General features: G+C 55.1%; 2 protein-coding genes across 5 annotated transcripts in view; both read right to left on the bottom strand.

The window, feature by feature from the left end:
* MROH1 (maestro heat like repeat family member 1) overlaps positions 1–20558 on the bottom strand; it is a 76161-nt gene that overhangs the window by 2128 nt on the left and 53475 nt on the right. For 2 of the 4 annotated variants that reach the window (XR_004243338.1, XR_004243339.1), the window contains 12 exons: positions 17510–17664; positions 15821–15986; positions 13520–13713; positions 10126–10263; positions 8946–9060; positions 7219–7365; positions 6211–6399; positions 3673–3825; positions 3444–3578; positions 1762–1864; positions 853–918; positions 74–361 (listed from right to left, as the gene is read on the bottom strand). Coding sequence is in view for 2 of the 4 variants with exons in the window: in XM_032125521.1 (XP_031981412.1) it covers positions 853–918; positions 1762–1864; positions 3444–3578; positions 3673–3825; positions 6211–6399; positions 7219–7365; positions 8946–9060; positions 10126–10263; positions 13520–13713; positions 15821–15986; positions 17510–17664 (1561 nt within the window). In the remaining 2 variants the exon portion in view is untranslated. The remainder of the gene's footprint in view (positions 1–73; positions 362–852; positions 919–1761; positions 1865–3443; positions 3579–3672; positions 3826–6210; positions 6400–7218; positions 7366–8945; positions 9061–10125; positions 10264–13519; positions 13714–15820; positions 15987–17509; positions 17665–20558) is intronic. The other 2 variants (XM_032125521.1, XM_032125536.1) reach the window with 1 other exon arrangement.
* Positions 10321–12907, bottom strand: LOC116451809 (tetra-peptide repeat homeobox protein 1-like). The gene is made up of 2 exons (XM_032125637.1): positions 10507–12907; positions 10321–10373 (listed from the first exon to the last, which is right to left on the bottom strand). Exon 1 carries the CDS (start codon positions 11805–11807, stop codon positions 10704–10706), a length of 1104 nt encoding a protein of 367 aa, XP_031981528.1. The 5' UTR covers positions 11808–12907; the 3' UTR covers positions 10321–10373; positions 10507–10703.

Below are 20558 nucleotides of genomic sequence, written 5' to 3'. Positions count from 1 at the left end.
GCCTGGAGCGGCTCCCGGGAGCCGGGAACGCTTCCAGGTCTTTTTTCCAAGCTTTTTCCAGTAGCTTGTTTACCCCGGCCTCCGCATCCCTCGGGATTTTCCCTCATTCCTGGGGCATCCCGGGGCCGCTCCGGGGGAATCGCGGCCCCCCCCGGATCCCGCTGAATCCCAAGGATTCCTGAGCCAGGCGAATTCCGGCTGCCCGTGGCTCCGAGCGGCCCCGTGCTCCTGGAAGGGTCTCGGAGCCAACGGAAAGAGACTTTTTCCCTTTTTTAGAGTTTTTGCGGCTCCCTTGGAAGGCTCGGGAAGTTTCCGGGCTCGGATCCATCGGATGAGGTCAGCGGTGACAGGGAAAAAATCCCTGAAATCCAGGAAAGTGACTTCACCCCGCTCCCGGCTCCGGTGGATCCGAGGGGAGGGCGGTGAGGGCCCTTCCCTGGAGTTCCGGATCCCTCTGGACACCGCGGGGGCTCCCAGACCCCGGAATTCCGACCCCGGGGTAGGATCTGCCCGGATCCCCACGGAGAGCAGCTGTCCCGGGAATTCCCCCCATGGAATGACCCCGGTGCTGTCCCCACACCGATCCCAAAATCCCGACATCCCAAATCCGCACATTCCAGGCTCATCCCGGCCACGTCTCCCCGGGATTTTTTGGGATTTTTTTTTAATTTGAGGTTTCTTTGGGGGGGGGGGGGAAGGGGGGATATTCCCAGTGCTCCCAGAGCTCCGGAGTTTCCGGAGGGAGCAGGATCCCCTTGGAGCGTCGTCCCTCTGGGAAACCCCAATCCCTGAGATCCCCATCCCGCGGGATCGGGCTCCGGATCCGTTGGGAATTCGGGAATTTCCACTCACCGGAGATGAGCTGGTCCAGGTCCACCTGCTGGCCCTGCTCTTCGTCCACGTGGAGCACCAGGAATCCTGAGGGAATTTTGGGATCAGGGACTGGGATGGAGCCCCCCGGGAGCCCCACAGGGAAGCGGGGAGGTTGGAAAAGCCCTCGGAATTCCGTGTCCCCAACACCACATCCACAGGGAGGGGAAATCCCGCCGGGAATGGCAGCTCCAGCCCTCGGCCAGCGTTTTCCGGGGGAGAATTCCCTAAAAACTCCAAAATGACCCAAAAAACCCCATCCAAAACCAGCCCCAAAATCGACCAGAATCAACCCAAAACTCCCCTGGAGCCCACCAGGAGCGACGTCACCCCTTGGTGCCAAAGGCCACCACCGTGACCCCAAGAGGTGACAGGACCAGGCACCACCTGGAGACAAGATCGGGGTCACCAGGGACCCCAAAACATCCAAAATTACCCCAAAATCCATCCAAAATTACCCCAAAACCACCCAAAACTCCCCAGGAGCGACGTCACCCCTCGGTGCCAAAGGCCACCGCTGTGACCCCAAGAGGTGACAGGACCAGGGACCACCTGGGGACAAGATCGGGGCCACCAGGGACCCCAAAACATCCAAAATTACCCCAAAACATCCAGAATTACCCCAAAACCACCCCCAAAATAATCCCAAAACCACCCAAAACTCCCCTGGGCCCCCCAGGAGCGACGTCACCCCTCGGTGCCAAAGGCCACCGCTGTGACCCCAAGAGGTGACAGGACCAGGCACCACCTGGGGACAAGATGGGGGCCACCAGCGATACCAAAACCCCCAAAAGCACCTCAAAAGCCCCGAAAATGCCCCGAATGAGCCCAAGCTGTCTCCGGAGAGGGCCGGTGCCACCCCTTGGTGACCGCGGCCACCCCGGCCCTCACCGATGAACATCGGCGCCGCCGCCCGCAGCTCCCGCCAGGGGCTCTTGAAGTAGAAGAGGTTGGTGGAGATGAGGCGGCTCAGCAGCGCCGGGTGGCTGCGCATCTGCGGGGACGGAGGGACGGAGGGACAGAGGGACAGAGGGACAGGGGACAGAGGGACGGAGGGACGGAGGGACAGAGGGGACAGAGGGACAGAGGGACAGAGGGACGGAGGGACGGAGGGACAGAGGGACAGAGGGACGGAGGGGACAGAGGGACAGAGGGACAGAGGGGACGGAGGGACGGAGGGGACAGAGGGACAGAGGGACAGAGGGACGGAGGGACGGAGGGACAGAGGGGACGGAGGGACGGAGGGACAGAGGGACAGAGGGACAGAGGGGACGGAGGGACAGAGGGACAGAGGGACGGAGGGACAGAGGGACAGGGGGACAGAGGGGACAGAGGGACGGAGGGACAGAGGGACAGAGGGACAGAGGGACAGAGGGACGGAGGGACAGAGGGACAGGGGGACAGAGGGACAGAGGGACAGAGGGACGGAGGGACAGAGGGACAGAGGGACAGAGGGACGGAGGGACGGAGGGACAGAGGGACGGAGGGACGGAGGGACAGAGGGGACGGAGGGACGGAGGGACAGAGGGACAGAGGGACAGAGGGGACGGAGGGACAGAGGGACAGAGGGACGGAGGGACAGAGGGACGGAGGGACGGAGGGACAGAGGGACAGAGGGACAGAGGGGACGGAGGGACAGAGGGACAGAGGGACGGAGGGACAGAGGGACGGAGGGACGGAGGGACAGAGGGACAGAGGGACAGAGGGGACGGAGGGACAGAGGGACAGAGGGACGGAGGAACAGAGGGACAGAGGGACAGAGGGGACAGAGGGACAGAGGGACAGAGGGGACAGAGGGACAGAGGGACAGAGGGACAGAGGGACAGAGGGACGGAGGGACGGAGGGACAGAGGGACAGAGGGACAGAGGGGACGGAGGGACAGAGGGGACGGAGGGACAGAGGGACAGAGGGACGGAGGGACAGAGGGACAGAGGGACAGAGGGGACAGAGGGACAGAGGGACAGAGGGACAGAGGGACAGAGGGACGGAGGGACGGAGGGACAGAGGGACAGAGGGGTCAGAGGGGGGATCGGGGACATTCCCATTCCCAATCCCAACGTCCCGATATTGCTCCCAACGTCCCATTCCCATTCCCGATCCCAATGTCCCGATGCCGATCCCAACGTCCCATTCCCATTCCCGATCCCCATCCCACTCCCAATGTCCCATTCCCGCTCCCAATCCCCCAATCCCAATCCCAATGTCCCATTCCCGCTCCCAATGTTCCATTCCCGATCCCAATTTCCCATTCCCAATCCCAACATCCCAATCCCAATCCCCCATTCCCAATCCCAATGTCCCATTCCCGCTCCCAATGTCCCATTCCCGCTCCCAATGTCCCATTCCCAATCCCAATGTCCCAATCCCAATGTCCCAATCCCAATCCCCCAATCCCAATCCCAACATCCCAATCCCAATCCCAATGTCCCAATCCCAATCCCAATGTCCCATTCCCAATGTCCCATTCCCACTCCCAACGTCCCAATCCCAACGTCCCAATATCCCATTCCCGATCCCAATTTCCCATTCCCAACGTCCCATTCCCGATCCCGCTCCTGCTCCCGGCGCGCACCAGGAACTTGCAGACGTCGTTGATGAACTCCCCGTAGTGCAGCCCCCGCTCTTCCCGCAGGTGATTCCCGAACATTTCCCGGAGCCCCTCGCAGCCCAGGCAGGGCCCGCACATCCTCAGCGCGAACTTGCAGGCCTGGAAAAAAACCGGGAATTCCGGGGGCGTTCGTGGGCGCGGGGGCAATTCCCGGCATTCCCGGGATTCGCCGGCAACGGGGACGGGGCCGGACCTTGACGACGTCGGGGCAGGGATCCTGCAGGTGCAGCAGGAGCGTCACGAGCCCGTTCAGGACCTGCTCCGAGAAAACCTCGGAGTCGGCGCGGCCGAAGCGGGACAGGTTCCCGAAGAGGACGATGGAGGAGCGCCGCAGATCCGGCTGCTCCTGGGAAAAGGAGGAAAAGCGGCGTCAGCAGGAGCGAATCCCAAAATCCCCAGCCTGAAATCCAGAAAATCCCCAGCCTGAGATCCCAAAATCCCCAGCCTGTGATCCCAAAATCCCCAGCCCTGAGATCCCAAAAGCTCCAGCCTGAGATCCCAAAATCCCCGTCTTGTGATCCCAAAATCCCCATCCTGTGATCCCAAAATCCCCAGCCTGAGATCCCAAAATCCCCAGCCTGAGATCCCAAAATCTCCAGCCTGAGATCCCAAAATCCCCAGCCTGAAATCCCAAAATCCCCGTCTTGTGATCCCAAAATCCCCAGCCTGAGATCCCAAAATCCCCAGCCTGAAATCCCAAAATCCCCAGCCTGAGATCCCAAAATCACCATCTTTTGATCCCAAAATCCCCAGCCCTGAGATCCCAAAATCCCCATCTTTTGATCCCAAAATCCCCAGCCTGAAATCCCAAAATCCCCAGCCTGAAATCCCAAAATCACCATCTTTTGATCCCAAAATCCCCAGCCCTGAGATCCCAAAATCCCCAGCCTGAGATCCCAAAATCCCCAGCCCTGTGATCCCAAAATCCCCATCCTGAGATCCCAAAATCCCCAGCCTGAGATCCCAAAATCCCCAGCCCTGTGATCCCAAAATCCCCATCCTGAGATCCCAAAATCCCCAGCCCTGTGATCCCAAAATCCCCATCCTGAGATCCCAAAATCCCCATCCTGAGATCCCAAAATCCCCAGCCTGAGATCCCAAAATCCCCAGCCCATGATCCCAAAATCCCCAGCCTGAGATCCCAAAATCCCCGTCTTGTGATCCCAAAATCCCCATCTTGTGATCCCAAAATCCCCAGCCTGAGATCCCACCATTCCCATCCCAGTATTCCCATCATCCTCATCCCGCTTTTCCCACCATTCCCATCCCAGTATTCCCACCATTCCCATCCCAGTATTCCCACCATTCCCATTCCGCTGTTCCCACCATTCCCACTATTCCCATCCCGCTTTTCCCACCATTCCCATCCCAGTATTCCCACCATTCCCATCCCACTTCTCCCATTTTCCCACCATTCCCATCCTGCTGTTCCCACCATTCCCATCCCACCATTCCCACCATTCCCACCAATTCCATCCCAGTATTCCCACCATTCCCATTCCGCCATTCCTCATCATCCCCATCCCATTTTTCCCACCATTCCCATCCTGCTTTTCCCACCATCCCCATCCCACTTTTCCCATTATTCCCACCATTCCCATCCCGTTATTCCCATCATCCTCATCCCGCTTTTCCCACTATTCCCATCCCGCTTTTCCCACCATTCCCATCCCGCTTTTCCCACTATTCTCATCCTGCTGTTCCCACCATTCCCATCCCATTATTCCCACCATTCCCATCCCGCTTTTCCCACTATTCTCATCCTGCTGTTCCCGCCATTCCCATCCCGCTTTTCCCACTATTCTCATCCTGCTGTTCCCACCATTCCCATCCCATTATTCCCACCATTCCCATCCCGCTGTTCCCGCCATTCCCATCCCATTTTTCCCACCATCCTCATCCTACTTTTCCCACTATTCCCATCCTACTTTTCCCACTATTCCCATCCCACTTTTCCCACTATTCTCATCCTGCTTTTCCCACCATTCCCATCCCATTTTTCCCACCATCCCTGCCCCCCCGTTCCCACCATCCCCATTGTCCAATGCCAATGGAATGATCCCGGTGGGACGATTCCAGGGGGACAATTCCAATGGGATAATCCCAGTGGGACAATTCCAGTGGGAAGATCCCAGTGGGACAATTCCAATGGGACAATCCCGGTGGGACAATTCCAGTGGGAGAACTCCAATGGGATAATCCCAATGGGAAGATCCCAATGGGACAATTCCAGCAGGACAATTCCAATGGGATAATCCCAGTGGGACAATTCCAATGGGACAATTCCAGTGGGAAGATCCCAGTGGGACAATTCCAGGGGGACAATTCCAATGGGATAATCCCAGTGGGACGATCCCAGTGGGACAATTCCAATGGGATGATTCCAATGGGAAGATCCCAATGGGATGATCCCAATGGGACAATTCCAGCAGGACAATTCCAGTGAGATGATTCCAGTGGGACAATTCCAATGGGAAGACCCCAGTGGGACAATTCCAATGGGATGATCCCAACGGGACGATCCCAGCGGGACAATTCCAACGGCGCAATTCCAACGGGACAATCCCAGCGGCACCGTGAGCTCAGCACAGGAGCGTGGATGAACATCCAGGAGGAATCCCAGGATGAGGGAGAGACTCGGGAACGGAAAATCCCACGGGATGGACCCCTGGCCGTGCCAACCACGGCCCAACTCCCAACAACTCCGGGAATTCCCGGGACGGCTCCTTACGCTGTCGAAGAAGGGCCGGATGCGGATGGCGACGTGGAGCAGCATGGATTGCACATCCCGCTCTTCCAGGTGATCCAGGAGCTTGGAGAGGCTGGACATGGCCTCCAGGGCCACCAGATTGTTGGGATCGTCCTTGTCGTCCATGCCGTTGACCATGGAGGCCAGCAGCTGCGAGCCGTGCCTCCGGATCTGCCGGAAAAGCGGGATCACGGCCGGGAAAAGGGATGTGGACCCTCCCCGCTGATCCCGGAGAAAAGCGGGATTGAAGGGATCCCAGGAGGGATCCAGCGGGGAGGGAAGTGGTGCCAGGGGAGGTTTAGGTGGGATTTTCGGGAATGTTCCCCCTGGAAAGTGCTGGAATTGGTGGGAAAGGGGGGAAAAAAAGGGAAATCTCGGAGCCCCTTGCAGGGTCTTTTCCAGGGGTTTTGGGAATGGGAAGAAGGGAATGGGGAATTCCCAGGAGAAAAGTGGGATTGAAGGGATCCAGGGGGGATCCAGGGCGGGATCTGCTGGCTGGGAACAGGGACAGGAGCAGAGGGAGCGGCCTCGGGCTGGGATTTTCGGGAATATCCCCCTGGAATTGCGGGCAAACGGGGATGGGCGGCCTCGGGAAGCAGGGCAGGGCCGGAGGCCGGGGATTCCCGGGAAAAGCTGGGAAAAGGGGCCAATCCCAGCTGGAATTCCGGCGGCTCCGAGGCGCTGGGAGATGTTCCCGGGGATCCCCGGAATGTGGGGCTGGGGAGAATCCCCCTCCCCCACCCCCTGGGAAAGGCTCCGGGATTGCCGGGAATGGCTCCGGAGAAATTCCCGGCAGCAGCTGAAGCATTTTTAGGATTCGGAGCCTCCCAGCGCATCCCAGTCCTGGGAGCTTCCTCCCCATCCCACAGAACCTCATCCCAATGTTTTTTGAGGGAATTCCAACATCCACCCAGCCCTTCCCTGCGGAAGCAGGAATTCATTCCCTGTGTCCTGCCCCTCCAGATCCCGGATCCCGGGAGCTGCTCCCACCTTTTCCGGGCATCCCGAGGCGACATTCCCAAGCCCCCGGAGCGCCAGGATCCGCACCAGGAGGCAGGAATCCTTTTCCAGAGCCGTCAGCGCATCCAGGAGCGGCTCCAGCAGGATCAGGTCGTTCACCACGTTGTGGTTGAGGAGCTGGAGAAGGGAAAAAAACCTCGGGATACACTGGGAAAAACCCCCGGATCCAGGAGGGAGGAGCCGGAATTCCCGGGAAGAGCCGCAGTTGGAGCCGCTCTGGGATAATCCAGGGTGAACTCAGCCCCGGGTGGGATGCGGGGATTGGGAAAAGTTGGGAATTTGGGAGGGAGCGATGGAGACCTTGGGATGGTGGCGGCCGCCCTACGGATCCGATGCTCCGGTCCCATCCCGATCCTCCTTTCCCATTTATCCCCTCCATGCCGAGCCTGGAATTTCCCCTCATCCTCATCCCTCATCCCCTGGATCTGAAGGAATTCTCTTTTCCTTGACCTCAGCTCCCGTTGGAATTTTCCAACCTCCGGGATCCAATCGCGCTCCAGATTCCGGGATGGGCTCCAAGCAGGGCTCGGGATTGGGAATTTGGGATGGGGATTTTGGTGGGGATGGAGCTCGGAGCTGCTCCGTGGAACTGGATCCGATGGATGCGGGGTTGGGAATGAGATGGAGTCACTTCGTTCCTTGGGATGGGGTGGGATGGGATGGGGTGGGATGGAAGGATGGAGCTGGGAAAAGGTGGAGCCAAAAATGGAAGGAGGGAAGGAGGGACAGATCCATGGATGGATGGAGGGATGGATCCATGGATGGATGGATGGATCCATGGATGGATGGATGGATGAAGGGATGGATGGATGGATGGATCCATGGATGGATGGATGGATCCATGGATGGATGGATGGATGGATCCATGGATGGAGGAATTGATGGATCCATGGATGGAGGGATGGATCCATGGATGGAGGGATGGATCCATGGATGAAGGGGGACAAAGGGATGGATGGATCCATGGATGGAGGGATGGATCCATGGGTGGAGGGATCAATGGATCCATGGATGGAGGGATGGATGGAGGGATGGAGGGAATGATGGATCCCTGGATGGAGGGATGGATGGAGGGAATGATGGATCCACGGATGGATGATGGATGGATGGATGGATGGATGGATGGATCCATGGATCGAGGGATGGATGGATGGATGGATGGATCCATGGATCCATGGATGGAGGGATGGATCCATGGATGGATCCATGGATGGAGGGATGGATGGATGGAGGGATGGATCCATGGATGGATGGGTGGATCCATGGATGGATGGATGGATCCATGGATGGATGATGGATGGATCGATGGATCCATGGATGGATGGATGGATCCATGGATGGATCCATGGATCGAGGGATGGATGGATGGAGGGATGGATCCATGGATGGATCCGCGGATGGAGGGATGGATCCATGAATGGAGGGATCGATGGATCCATGGATGGATGGATGGAGGGATGGATGGATCCATGGATGGAGGGATGGATCCATGGATGGATGATGGATGGGTGGATCCATGGATGGAGGGATGGATCCATGGATGGATCCATGGATTGAGGGATGGATGGATGGATGGAGGGATGGATCTATGGATGGGTGGATGGATGGATCCAGGGATGGATCCATGGATGGAGGGATGGATCCATGGATCCATGGATGGACGAACAGCCGGATATTCCCCGTTTTTCCCGCCTCACCTCGGCCAGGAACGCGGTGCTGGTGACCCTCTGGCACTCGAAGACGCTTCCCAGGACCGGGATGAGGCTCCGGACGATCCGCGGGAGCCGGGGCCCGCAGAGCCGAGCCATCGCCCTGTGTGGGAACGGCACTCGGAATCCCGGGAATCCCGGGAATCCCGGGAATCCCGGGAATTCCTGCGCCCAGGCAGGACAACGCCCGGCATGGAAACCGGGATTGATCTACAGAGAAGGATCTGGAGCATCCCGGACACCCCATCCGGGTTTTCTTTGGGATGAGTCCCTCCGGAATGTTTGGGAGGTTCCCTAAGGCTGGAAAATCCCAATCCCAAGCCGGGGGTTATTCCCGGCTGATCCGGGATGGGGTCTTGCCACCTCCGGCACCGGGAATTTCCCGGGAATGACGGGATGGGATAGTCCAGGAATCCCAGGGATGCAGCAGCGGGAAAAGGGAGACGTTTTCCACGGGGTCCTTTGGGTGCTGATCCCATGGAAGTGGGAACAGGAAAGGGAAGGAGCCCAGCCATGAGAATGACGGAAAACGGGATCGGAGACAGCGGGAATCCCATATTGGGAATTCCAGAGTGGGATCAGTGGCACTGGGAATTCCATACTGGAATCAGTGGCATTGGAAATCCATACTGGGATCAATGGCACTGGAAATTCCACACTGGGATCAACGGCACTGGGAATTTCAGAGCAGGTTCAATGGCACTGGAATTCCATACTGGGATCAAAGGCACTGGGAATTCCATACTGGGATCAATGGCACTGGGAATTCCAGAGTGGGATCAATGGTATTGGAATTCCAGAGTGGGATCAATGGCACTGGGAATTCCATACTGGGATCAATGGCACTGGAATTCCAGAGTGGGATCAGTGGCACTGGGAATTCCATACTGGGATCAATGGTATTGGAATTCCATACTGGGATCAATGGCACTGGAATTCCATACTGGGACCAGTGGCACTGGGAATCCCACACTGGGATTGGGGACAACGGGAATTCCACACTGGGATTGACAACACCGGGAATTCCGCAGCGGGACCAACATCCGGCTCCGGCTCCGTCCACCCCTCCGCATTCCCGGGAGCAGGACGATCCCACCCCATCCAAAAAAATCCCGGAATTCCCCGAAATCCCATCCAGCTCCGCTCCCCGCCCCCTGGAATTCCCTACCCGGCCAGGAGGGCGATTCCGTCGTGGTGCCGCTCAGGAATTCCCATCAATTCCCAGCCTCCGGCGCTTCCCACATCCCGGACGACGTCGTCGTTCCCGGCGCGCTCCAGCATCGCCTTCAGCGTCTCCAGGGCGCAGCTGGAAAAGGGAATGGGATCTGGGATTGGGTTTGGGATTGGGTTTGGGATTGGGTTTGGGATTGGGTTTGGGATTGGATCTGGGATTGGGTTTGGGATTGGATCTGGGATCTGGGATTGAGTTTGGGATTGGGTTTGGGATGGGGTTTGGGATTGGATCTGGGATTGGGTTTGGGATTGGATCTGGGATTGGGATGGGGTTTGGGATTGGAGCCGGGATTGGATCCGGGATTGGAGCCAGAACTGGATCCAGGATTGGATTCAGGATTGCATCTGGGACTGGGTTTGAGATTGGGTTTGGGACTGGGTTTGGGATTGGGTTTGGGATTGGATCTGGGATTGGAGCTGGAATTGGATTTGGGATTGGATCCGGGATTGGAAGCAGAATTGGATCTGGGATTGGATTCTGGATTGGAACTGGAATTGGATCTGGGATTGGATTCAGGATTGGATCCAGGATTGGATCCGGGATTGGATTCGGGATTGGAGCTGGAATTGGATCCGGGATTGGATTTGGGACTGGGTTCGAGATTGGGTTTGGGACTGGGTTTGGGACTGGGTTTGGGACTGGATTTGGGATTGGATCTGGGATTGCATCTGGGATTGGATTTGGATTGGATCTGGGATTGGGTTTGAGATTGGGTTTGGGACTGGGTTTGGGATTGGATCTGGGATTGGATTTGGGATTGGAAGTGGGATTGGATCCAGGACTGGATTCGGGATTGGAAGCAGAATTGGATCTGGGATTGGATTTGGGACTGGGTTCGAGATTGGGTTTGGGACTGGGTTTGGGACTGGATTTGGGATTGGATCTGGGATTGGATTTGGGATTGCATCCAGGATTGGATCCGGGATTGGATTTGGGATTGGATCTGGGACTGGGTTTGAGACTGAGTTTGGGACTGGGTTTGGGATTAGATTTGGGATTGGAAGTGGGATTGGATCCAGGACTGGATTCGGGATTGGAAGCAGAATTGGATCTGGGATTGGATTCGGGATTGGAACTGGAATTGGATCCAGGATTGGATCCAGGATTGGATCCGGGATTGGATCTGGGATTGGATTCGGGATTGGAGCTGGAATTGGATCCGGGATTGGATTTGGGACTGGGTTCGAGATTGGGTTCGGGACTGGGTTTGGGACAGGATTTGGGATTGGATCTGGGATTGGATTTGGGATTGGATCTGGGATTGGATCTGGGATTGGATTTAGGATTGCATCCAGGATTGGATCCGGGATTGGATTTGGGATTGGAGCCGGAATTGGATCCGGGATTGGATTCAGGATTGGATCTGGGACTGGGTTTGAGACTGAGTTTGGGACTGGATTTGGGATTGGATCTGGGATTGGAGCCAGAACTGGATCCGGGATTGGATTTGGGATGGGATCCGGCTCCATCTGGGATGTCCCGAGGGAATTCCGTGCCCGGGGAATGCCGGAGCTGGAGCGATCCCAGCTCCTTCCCAGCACGCCGGCAACGGGAACCAAGACAAAAAACTGGGAAGGGAAAAACTCCGGAGCTACTTGAAGGAATTTTTTTTTCATGGAATGAGCATTTTACGGGGCTGGGATCGCTCTGCCACGGAGCAACATCTGGAAAAGATCCGTTATCCCGTCAAAACACCGGGAAGAGCAGCCAGGGATAAATCCCGGCTGTCGGAGCGGGGATCCCACACACGAAGGAAATCTGGGATTCGGGATCGGCCTTTGGAGCTGCTGCCCCAGATATTCCCACTGGGATTTGTTCCCTTTCCCCCGGGAGCCTCTGGAATTTGGGGGGGTGGGAGAATCCCAAGGATTCCAGCAGGGGCAGGGACACCCAGGGATGCCTCTGGAATGCTGGAAATTTGGGAATAACGATGGAAAATTGATCCCAAACACGGGAAGGGCCCTGAAAATCCTTCCCAGGCCTCTGGAGAATCCTCGGATTCACGGCTGGCCGGGATGGGATGATCCCAGAGGTTTTCCAACCTCTGCCATTCCGTGATTCCCTAAGAACCAAAGGATCCAGGAGCCCGTGGGAAAAACCCAAGGAACGGGAAAGGAGTCGAGGCCCAAAGCTGAATTCCCGATGGAAAACTCCCTGAGTTTTCCCAAAAAATTCCCCCAGAGGAGCTGGGAAGATCCCGGTGGAGCTTTCCCTGCTGTGGATGGCCAAGGGAAAAAGCAGGACAAGGAACGGGAACTGCGAAATTCCGAAGGGGAAAAAAACCCCTGGAGCGCCCGAGAGGCCTCGGAGCATCCCAGGAGCCTCCGGGGCTTTCCCGGAATTCATTAAGGACTAATTAATGAGGGAAAGCTCAGGATGCCGGGGTCGGGAAATCCTGGAATCCGGGAATGGGGTGGGATGGGTGGGATTTCGGGATGATCCCATTGCCACGGGGCAGCTCCCGCCATCCCGGGATGCTCCAGCCCGGCCTGGGACAATTCCAGGGATGGGGCATCCATTGTTTCCCTGGAATCCACACCCTCACTCCTCCTTTTTTTTTTGGGAATCTGCTCCAACGATCCCGACCCCGCTCCGGAGGCTCCATCCCATTCCTGCTTCTCAACTTCCCAATCCCAACGTCGCATCCCGAAACCAAGCCTTGGTTTCCATCCCATCATCCCAGAAATCCCATCCCATCCTATAGATCCCAGAAATCCCATCCCATCATCCCAGAAATCCCATCCCATCCCATTCTATAAATCCCATAAATCCCATGGATCCCATCCAATAAATCCCATGGATCCCATCCCATGGATCCCATCCCATTCCATCCCATCAATCCCATCCCATCCCATCTCATAAATCCCATCCCATAAATCCCACAAATCCCATCCCATTCACGTCCCGGTCTCATTCCCATCCCATCCCATCTCATTCCCATCCCTGTCTCATTCCCAACCCGTTCCATAAATCCTATCCCATCAACCCCATCCCATCCCATCCCATAAATCCCACAAATCCCATCCCATCCCATGGATCCCATCCCATCCCATGGATCCCCTCCCATCCCATCCCATCCCATCCCATAAATCCCATCCCATCCCATAAATCCCATCTCATCCCATCCCATCCCCTCCCATCCCATTATCCCATAAACCCCATCCCATCCCATCCCACCCCATCTCATAAATCCCATCCCATTATCCCACAAATCCCATCCCTGTCTCATTTCCATCCCATCCCATGGATCCCATCAATCCCATTCCCCCATTCCCCCATTCCCCCACACCCCCTTTTCCCAAGGAATTCCCACCCTTTCCCCCCACACCTGCAGGGCTGGAGGCTGCGCGGGGCCGAGCCGTGCTGGCTCCGCTTTTCCCGGCCCTGCAGGAATTTCGGGAGCTGGACCCCCACGGAGCAGCCGAGGCGCAGCAGGAGGCTCTGGAAAAGGTTCGGGAATCGCTCCAGGACCGCGGCCGCCGCCTCCGGCACAGACATGAGCTCATCCAAGGCGCACGTGGCCTGCGAAGGCAGCGGGAATTGCGGGAATCTCCCGGGAAAAAAGAGCTCGGAAAAGGATTTTTCCGCTTCTTCCGCCCGCTGCCGACTGCCGGAGTTTAACCCCTGCCGCAGCTTCCAGGGATTTGGGGTTTTTTAGGGTTGGGGAAGGAGGTGGATTCTGGGGGCGGAGGGGTTCCGGGGGTGGAATTATCCGGGATAAACTGGGGAGGGGAGGGGGGGGGGAATTGTTCCCTGATTCCCTGGAATTGTTCCCTGATTTCCTGATGGATTCTGGGCCCCAAACCCAAAGCATAGGGTGGGAATTGCTCCCTGATTCCTTGGGATTGTTCTCTGATTCCTTTGGAATTATTCCCTGATTCCCGATGGATTCTGGGCCCCAAACCCAAAGTCTGGGGTGGGAATTGCTCCCTGATTCCCTGGAATTGCTCCCTGATTCCCTGGGAATTGCTCCCTAATTCCCAAAGGTTTCCAGACCCTAAACCCGAAGTGTGGGGTGGGAATTGTTCCCTGATTCCCTGGAATTGCTCCCTGATTCCCTGGAATTGCTCCCTGATTCCTTGGAATTATTCCCTGATTCCCAATGGATTCCAGACCCCAAACCCAAAGTCTGGGGTGGGAATTGTTCCCTGATTCCCTGGGAATTGTTCCCTGATTCCCTGGGAATTGCTCCCTGATTCCTTTGGAATTATTCCCTGATTTCCAATGGATTCCGGACCCTAAACCCAAAGTCTGGGGTGGGAATTGTTCCCTGATTCCTTGGGAATTATTCCCTGTCTCCCAATGGATTCTGGGCCCCAAACCCAAAGTCTGGGGTGGGAATTGCTCCCTGATTCCTTGGGAATTATTCCCTGGTTCCTGAGGGTTTCCAGACCCTAAATCCGAAGTGTGGGGTGGGAATTGTTCCCTGATTCCCTGGAATTGTTCCCTGATTCCCTGGGAATTGCTCCCTGATTCCTTTGGAATTATTCCCTGATTTCCAATGGATTCCGGACCCTAAACCCAAAGTCTGGGGTGGGAATTGCTCCCTGATTCCTTGGGAATTATTCCCTGGTTCCTGAGGGTTTCCAGACCCTAAATCCGAAGTGTGGGGTGGGAATTGTTCCCTGATTCCCTGGAATTGTTCCCTGATTCCCTGGGAATTATTCCCTGATTCCCAAAGGTTTCCAGACCCCAAACCCAAAGTCTGGGGTGGGAATTGTTCCCTGATTCCCTGGGAATTGCTCCCTGATTCCTTTGGAATTGTTCCCTGATTCCCGATGGATTCCGGACCCCAAACCCAAAGTCTGGGGTGGGAATTGCTCCCTGATTCCTTTGGAATTGTTCCCTGATTCCCGATGGATTCCGGACCCCAAACCCAAAGCGTAGGGTGGGAATTGCTCCCTGATTCCCTGGAATTGCTCCCTGATTCCTGGGAATTATTCCCTGATTCCCAAAGGTTTCCAGACCCTAAACCCAAAGTCTGGGGTGGGAATTGCTCCCTGATTCCCTGGGAATTGTTCCCTGATTCCCTGGAATTGCTCCCTGATTCCTTTGGAATTATTCCCTGGTTCCTGATGGATTCCGGACCCCAAACCCAAAGTCTGGGGTGGGAATTGTTCCCTGATTCCCTGGAATTGCTCCCTGATTCCTTGGGAATTATTCCCTGGTTCCTGATGGATTCCGGACCCCAAACCCAAAGTCTGGGGTGGGAATTGCTCCCTGATTCCCTGGAATTGCTCCCTGATTCCCGATGCATTCCCAAGCTGGAGCGACCCGGGATAAATCCGGGACACGTGGGGTGGGAATTGCTCCCAGAGGGTCCCGAGGAGGAGGAGGAGAAGGGAATTTTCCCAGCTCTTTTCCAGCTTGGGAAGCTTCCAAATGGCTTCTTTTTGGGGTTGTTTTTTTTTTTGGGAATGACCTAAGTGCAAACACCCCTCAGGAACGGATTCCTGGGAATGATTTTTCCACCCGGGAATATTTTTTCCCACTTGGGAAGCTCTTCCCACCTGGAGGCTCTTCCCGCATATCCAGGGACAACTCGCCCGGATCCAAAGGGGTCCGGAAGGGGACTCCGGGATTGCGGGAATTCCGTGGGAATTCCGCGGGAATTCCATGGGATACTCACGGCCAGGGGCAGGGGGGTGGCCACGCGCTCGGAGCCGCTTCCCAGCAGGAAGGATTTGCTCTCCTTGTAGGGAATCTCCCGGCTCAGCGTCTCCAGGAGCTGCTCCAGGATTTGGGAAGTCAGGGAAGGTTCCGTGCCCAGCGCCCTCCACATGGCGCAGGTGTGGCTGCGGGAAAAGGACGGGATTGAGGGGATTCGTGGGATTTAGGGAACGGCACGGCCGGGATGGAGGGAAAAGGAGCACCGGGAGAGGGAAGAAATCCTGGGAAAAAGGGGGAGCGGAGGGGTTTGGGAGACCGGCCGGATTCCAGGCTGGGTATCCCAAAATCCCGTGGATGCGCCGGGAGCGCCGCCTGGAGGAGGAGGAGGAAAAGGAGGAGCGTGCTCAGGAGCTCCGGGAAAAGCGGCTGCTCCCGAAGGAAAATTCCCAATTTTCCAGTGGGAAACACTTGGGAAAATCCCCCCAAAATTCAGGTCCCAAAGGGAATCCAGACCTCTGGGGAAAGCGGCTTCTCCCAAACCAAAATTCCCAATTTTCCACCTGGAAAAATCCCCCAAAATTCAGCTCCTGAAGGGAATCCCGACCTCTGCAAAAACCACCTCCTCCCAAACCAAAATTCCCAATTTTCCACCTGGAAAAATCCCCCAAAATTCAGCTCCTGAAGGGAATCCCGACCTCTGCAAAAACCACCTCCTCCCAAACCAAAATTCCCAATTTTCCACCTGGAAAAATCCCCCAAAATTCAGCTCCCAAACAGAATCCAGACCTCTGGAAAAACCACCTCCTCCCAAACCAAAATTCCCAATTTTCCAGCGGGAAAAATCCCCAACAGTCATCTCCCAAATGGAATCCCGACCTCTGGAAAAACCACCTCCTCCCAAACCAAAATTCCCAATTTTCCACCTGCAAGCACCTGGAAAAATCCCCAAAATTCAGCATCCAGAGGAAATCTGGAGCTCTGGGAAAAACGGCTTCTCCCAAACCGAAATTCCCAATTTTCCAGGGGGAAACACTTGGAAACCCCCCCCCAAATCCCGGCATCTGGAGGACATCCCGACCTCTGGGAAAAGTGGCTTCTCCCAAAACAAAATTCCCAATTTTCCAGCGGGAAACACCTGGAAAAATCCCCAAAATCCAGCATCCAGAGGAAATCTGGAGCTCTGGGAAAAACGGCTTCTCCCAAACCGAAATTCCCAATTTTCCAGCGGGAAAAATCCCCCAAAATTCAGCTCTCGAAGGGAATTCGCAGCTCTGGAAAGAACGGCTGCTCCCAAACCAAAATTCCCAATTTTCCACCTGCAGCCCCCCCCCCAAATCCCGGCATCCGGCGGGAATCCCGGAGCTCTGGGAAAAGTGGCTTCTCCCAAACCAAAATTCCCAATTTTCCACCTGCAAACACCTGGAAAAATCCCCAAAATCCATCTCCCAAAGGGAATCCAGACCTCTGCAAAAACCACCTCCTCCCAAAACAAAATTCCCGATTTTCCAGTGGGAAAAATCCCCAAAATTTATCTCTCAAAGGGAATCCCAAACCGAAATTCCCAATTTTCCAGCGGGAAAAATCCCCCAAAATTCAGCTCTCGAAGGGAATTCGCAGCTCTGGAAAGAACGGCTGCTCCCAAACCAAAATTCCCAATTTTCCACCTGCAGCCCCCCCCCAGATCCCGGCATCCGGCGGAATTCCGGACCTGTCGAAGGGCAGGGAGGCGCCCAGGAGGCAGCGGAGCACGGCCCCCGGGTGCTGCAGCGCCAGCACGAGCACGGATTGCTGCAGCCCCCGGCGCAGCGGCTCCGGCTCCAGCGCCTCCAGCCGGGAATGGATCACGGCCAGGAGCTCGGGAACCTGCGGAAAAGCGGGAATGAGGAGTGCGGGGAGAGGTGGGAAAAGCGGGATTTGGGATTGGGGGGGGGTTGGGATTGAGGGGGGTTGGGGGGGTTGGGGGGGGTTGACTTGGAGAGGGTTGGGGGTCATTCGCAATCCCGTAAATCCCGTAAATCCCGTAAATCCCGTAAATCCCATAAATCCCATAAATCCCATAAATCCCATCCCATTCCCAATCCCATTCCCAATCCCATTCCCAATCCCATCCCATTGCCAATCCCCTTCCCACTCCCGTAAATCCCGTAAATCCTGTAAATCCCATAAATCCCATCCCATTCCCAATCCCATTCCCAATCCCATAAATCCCATAAATCCCATAAATCCCATCCCATTCCCAATCCCATTCCCAATCCCATCCCATTGCCAATCCCCTTCCCAATCCCGTAAATCCCGTAAATCCTGTAAATCCCATAAATCCCATCCCATTCCCAATCCCATTCCCAATCCCATAAATCCCATAAATCCCATAAATCCCATAAATCCCATCCCATTCCCAATCCCATTCCCAATCCCATTCCCAATCCCATCCCATTGCCAATCCCATTCCCAATCCCATAAATCCCGTAAATCCCGTAAATCCCGTAAATCCCATAAATCCCATAAATCCCATAAATCCCATCCCATTCCCAATCCCATTCCCAATCCCATAAATCCCATAAATCCCATAAATCCCATCCCATTCCCAATCCCATTCCCAATCCCATCCCATTGCCAATCCCCTTCCCAATCCCGTAAATCCCGTAAATCCTGTAAATCCCATAAATCCCATCCCATTCCCAATCCCATTCCCAATCCCATAAATCCCATAAATCCCATAAATCCCATAAATCCCATCCCATTCCCAATCCCATTCCCAATCCCATTCCCAATCCCATCCCATTGCCAATCCCATTCCCAATCCCATAAATCCCGTAAATCCCGTAAATCCCGTAAATCCCATAAATCCCATAAATCCCATAAATCCCATCCCATTCCCAATCCCATTCCCAATCCCATTCCCAATCCCATCCCATTGCCAATCCCCTTCCCACTCCCGTAAATCCCGTAAATCCTGTAAATCCCATAAATCCCATCCCATTCCCAATCCCATTCCCAATCCCATAAATCCCATAAATCCCATAAATCCCATCCCATTCCCAATCCCATTCCCAATCCCATCCCATTGCCAATCCCATTCCCAATCCCATCAATCCCGTAAATCCCGTAAATCCCATAAATCCAATCCCATTCGCAATCCCATAAATCCCATCCCAATCCCATCCAATTCCAAGCCTATAAATCCCATAAATCCCATCCCAATCCCAATCCCATCCCATTCCAATCCCATCAATCTCATTCCCAATCCCATCCCATAAATCCCATTCCCATCCCATCTCCATAAATCCCATAAATCCCATAAATCCCATTCCCATCCCATTCCCGTAAATCCCATAAATCCCATAAATCCCATTCCCATCCCATTCCCGTAAATCCCATAAATCCCATCCCATTCCCAATCCCATCAATCCCATCCGATTCCAAGCCTATAAATCCCATAAATCCCATAAATCCCATAAATCCCATTCCCATCTCATTCCCATCCCATTCCCATAAATCCCATTCCCATTCCAATCCCATAAATCCCCATTCCCATTCCCATCTCATCCCATCCCCTTCCTATCCCATTCCCAATCCCATCAATCCCATCCCAATCCCATCCCATTCCAAGCCTATAAATCCCATAAATCCCATCCCATTCCCATTCCCATTCCCATCCCATTCCAATCCCATAAATCCCATTCCCGCTCCCATTCCCACTCTTATTCCCATTCCCATTCCCTATCCCAATCCCATTCCCAATCCCATAAATCCCATTCCAATCTCATAAATCCCATTCCCATCCCATTCCCATCCCATCCCCATCCCAATCCCAATCCCATTCCCATTCCCAATCCTATAAATCCCATAAATCCCATAAATCCCTTAAATCCCATCCCCATTCCCATCCCATCCCATCTCATTCCAATCCCATCCCATCCCAATCCCAATCCCATCCCATCCCGTTCCAATCCCATTCTCATCCCATTCCCAAAAAACCCATAAATCCCATTCCCAATCCCAATCCCATTCCCATCCTATTCCAATCCCATAAATCCCATTCCCATTCCTGTTCCCATCCCAATCCCATCCCAATCTCATACATCCCATAAATCCCATTCCCATCCCATCCTCATTTCCATCCCATCCCTTTCCCAATCCCATTCTCAATCCCATTTTGTGGGGGATTTTTTGGGATTTCTTTGGAATTTTCGGGGATTCCAGGCTGATTTTAGGGACTTCGGGGACATTTTGGGGTACGAGCGATCCCAAGGAATTCCCAACCCATTCCCACATCCCCAGGAATTCCCAACCCATTTCCCAAAGAATTCCCAACCCATTCCCACATCCCGAGGAATTCCCAACCCATTTCCCACATCCCAAAGAATTCCCAACCCATTCCCACATCCCAAGGAATTCCCAACCCATTTCCCAAGGAATTCCCAACCCATTTCCCACATCCCAAAGAATTCCCAACCCATTTCCCAAAGAATTCCCAAGCCCTTTCCCACATCCCGAGGAATTCCCAATCCATTTCCCAAGGAATTCCCAACCATTTCCCACATCCCAAGGAATTCCCAACCCATTTCCCAAGGAATTCCCAACCCATTTCCCACATCCCAAAGAATTCCCAACCCATTTCCCAAGGAATTCCCAACCCATTTCCCACATCCCGAGGAATTCCCAACCCATTTCCCAAGGAATTCCCAACCATTTCCCACATCCCCAGGAATTCCCAACCCATTTCCCAAGGAATTCCCAACCCATTCCCACATCCC

This window comes from Corvus moneduloides, chromosome 1 (assembly GCF_009650955.1).
Source record: "Corvus moneduloides isolate bCorMon1 chromosome 1, bCorMon1.pri, whole genome shotgun sequence".
NCBI lineage: Eukaryota > Metazoa > Chordata > Aves > Passeriformes > Corvidae > Corvus > Corvus moneduloides.
The sequence above is the reverse complement of the archived record's forward strand: the minus strand, read 5'-3'. Positions and strand labels throughout refer to the sequence as shown.

Coding starts and splice junctions, on each gene's coding strand:
- LOC116451809 (XM_032125637.1), bottom strand. CDS start 11,807: ATGAAAAAAAAATTCCTTCAAGTAGCTCCGGAGTTTTTCCCTTCCCAG.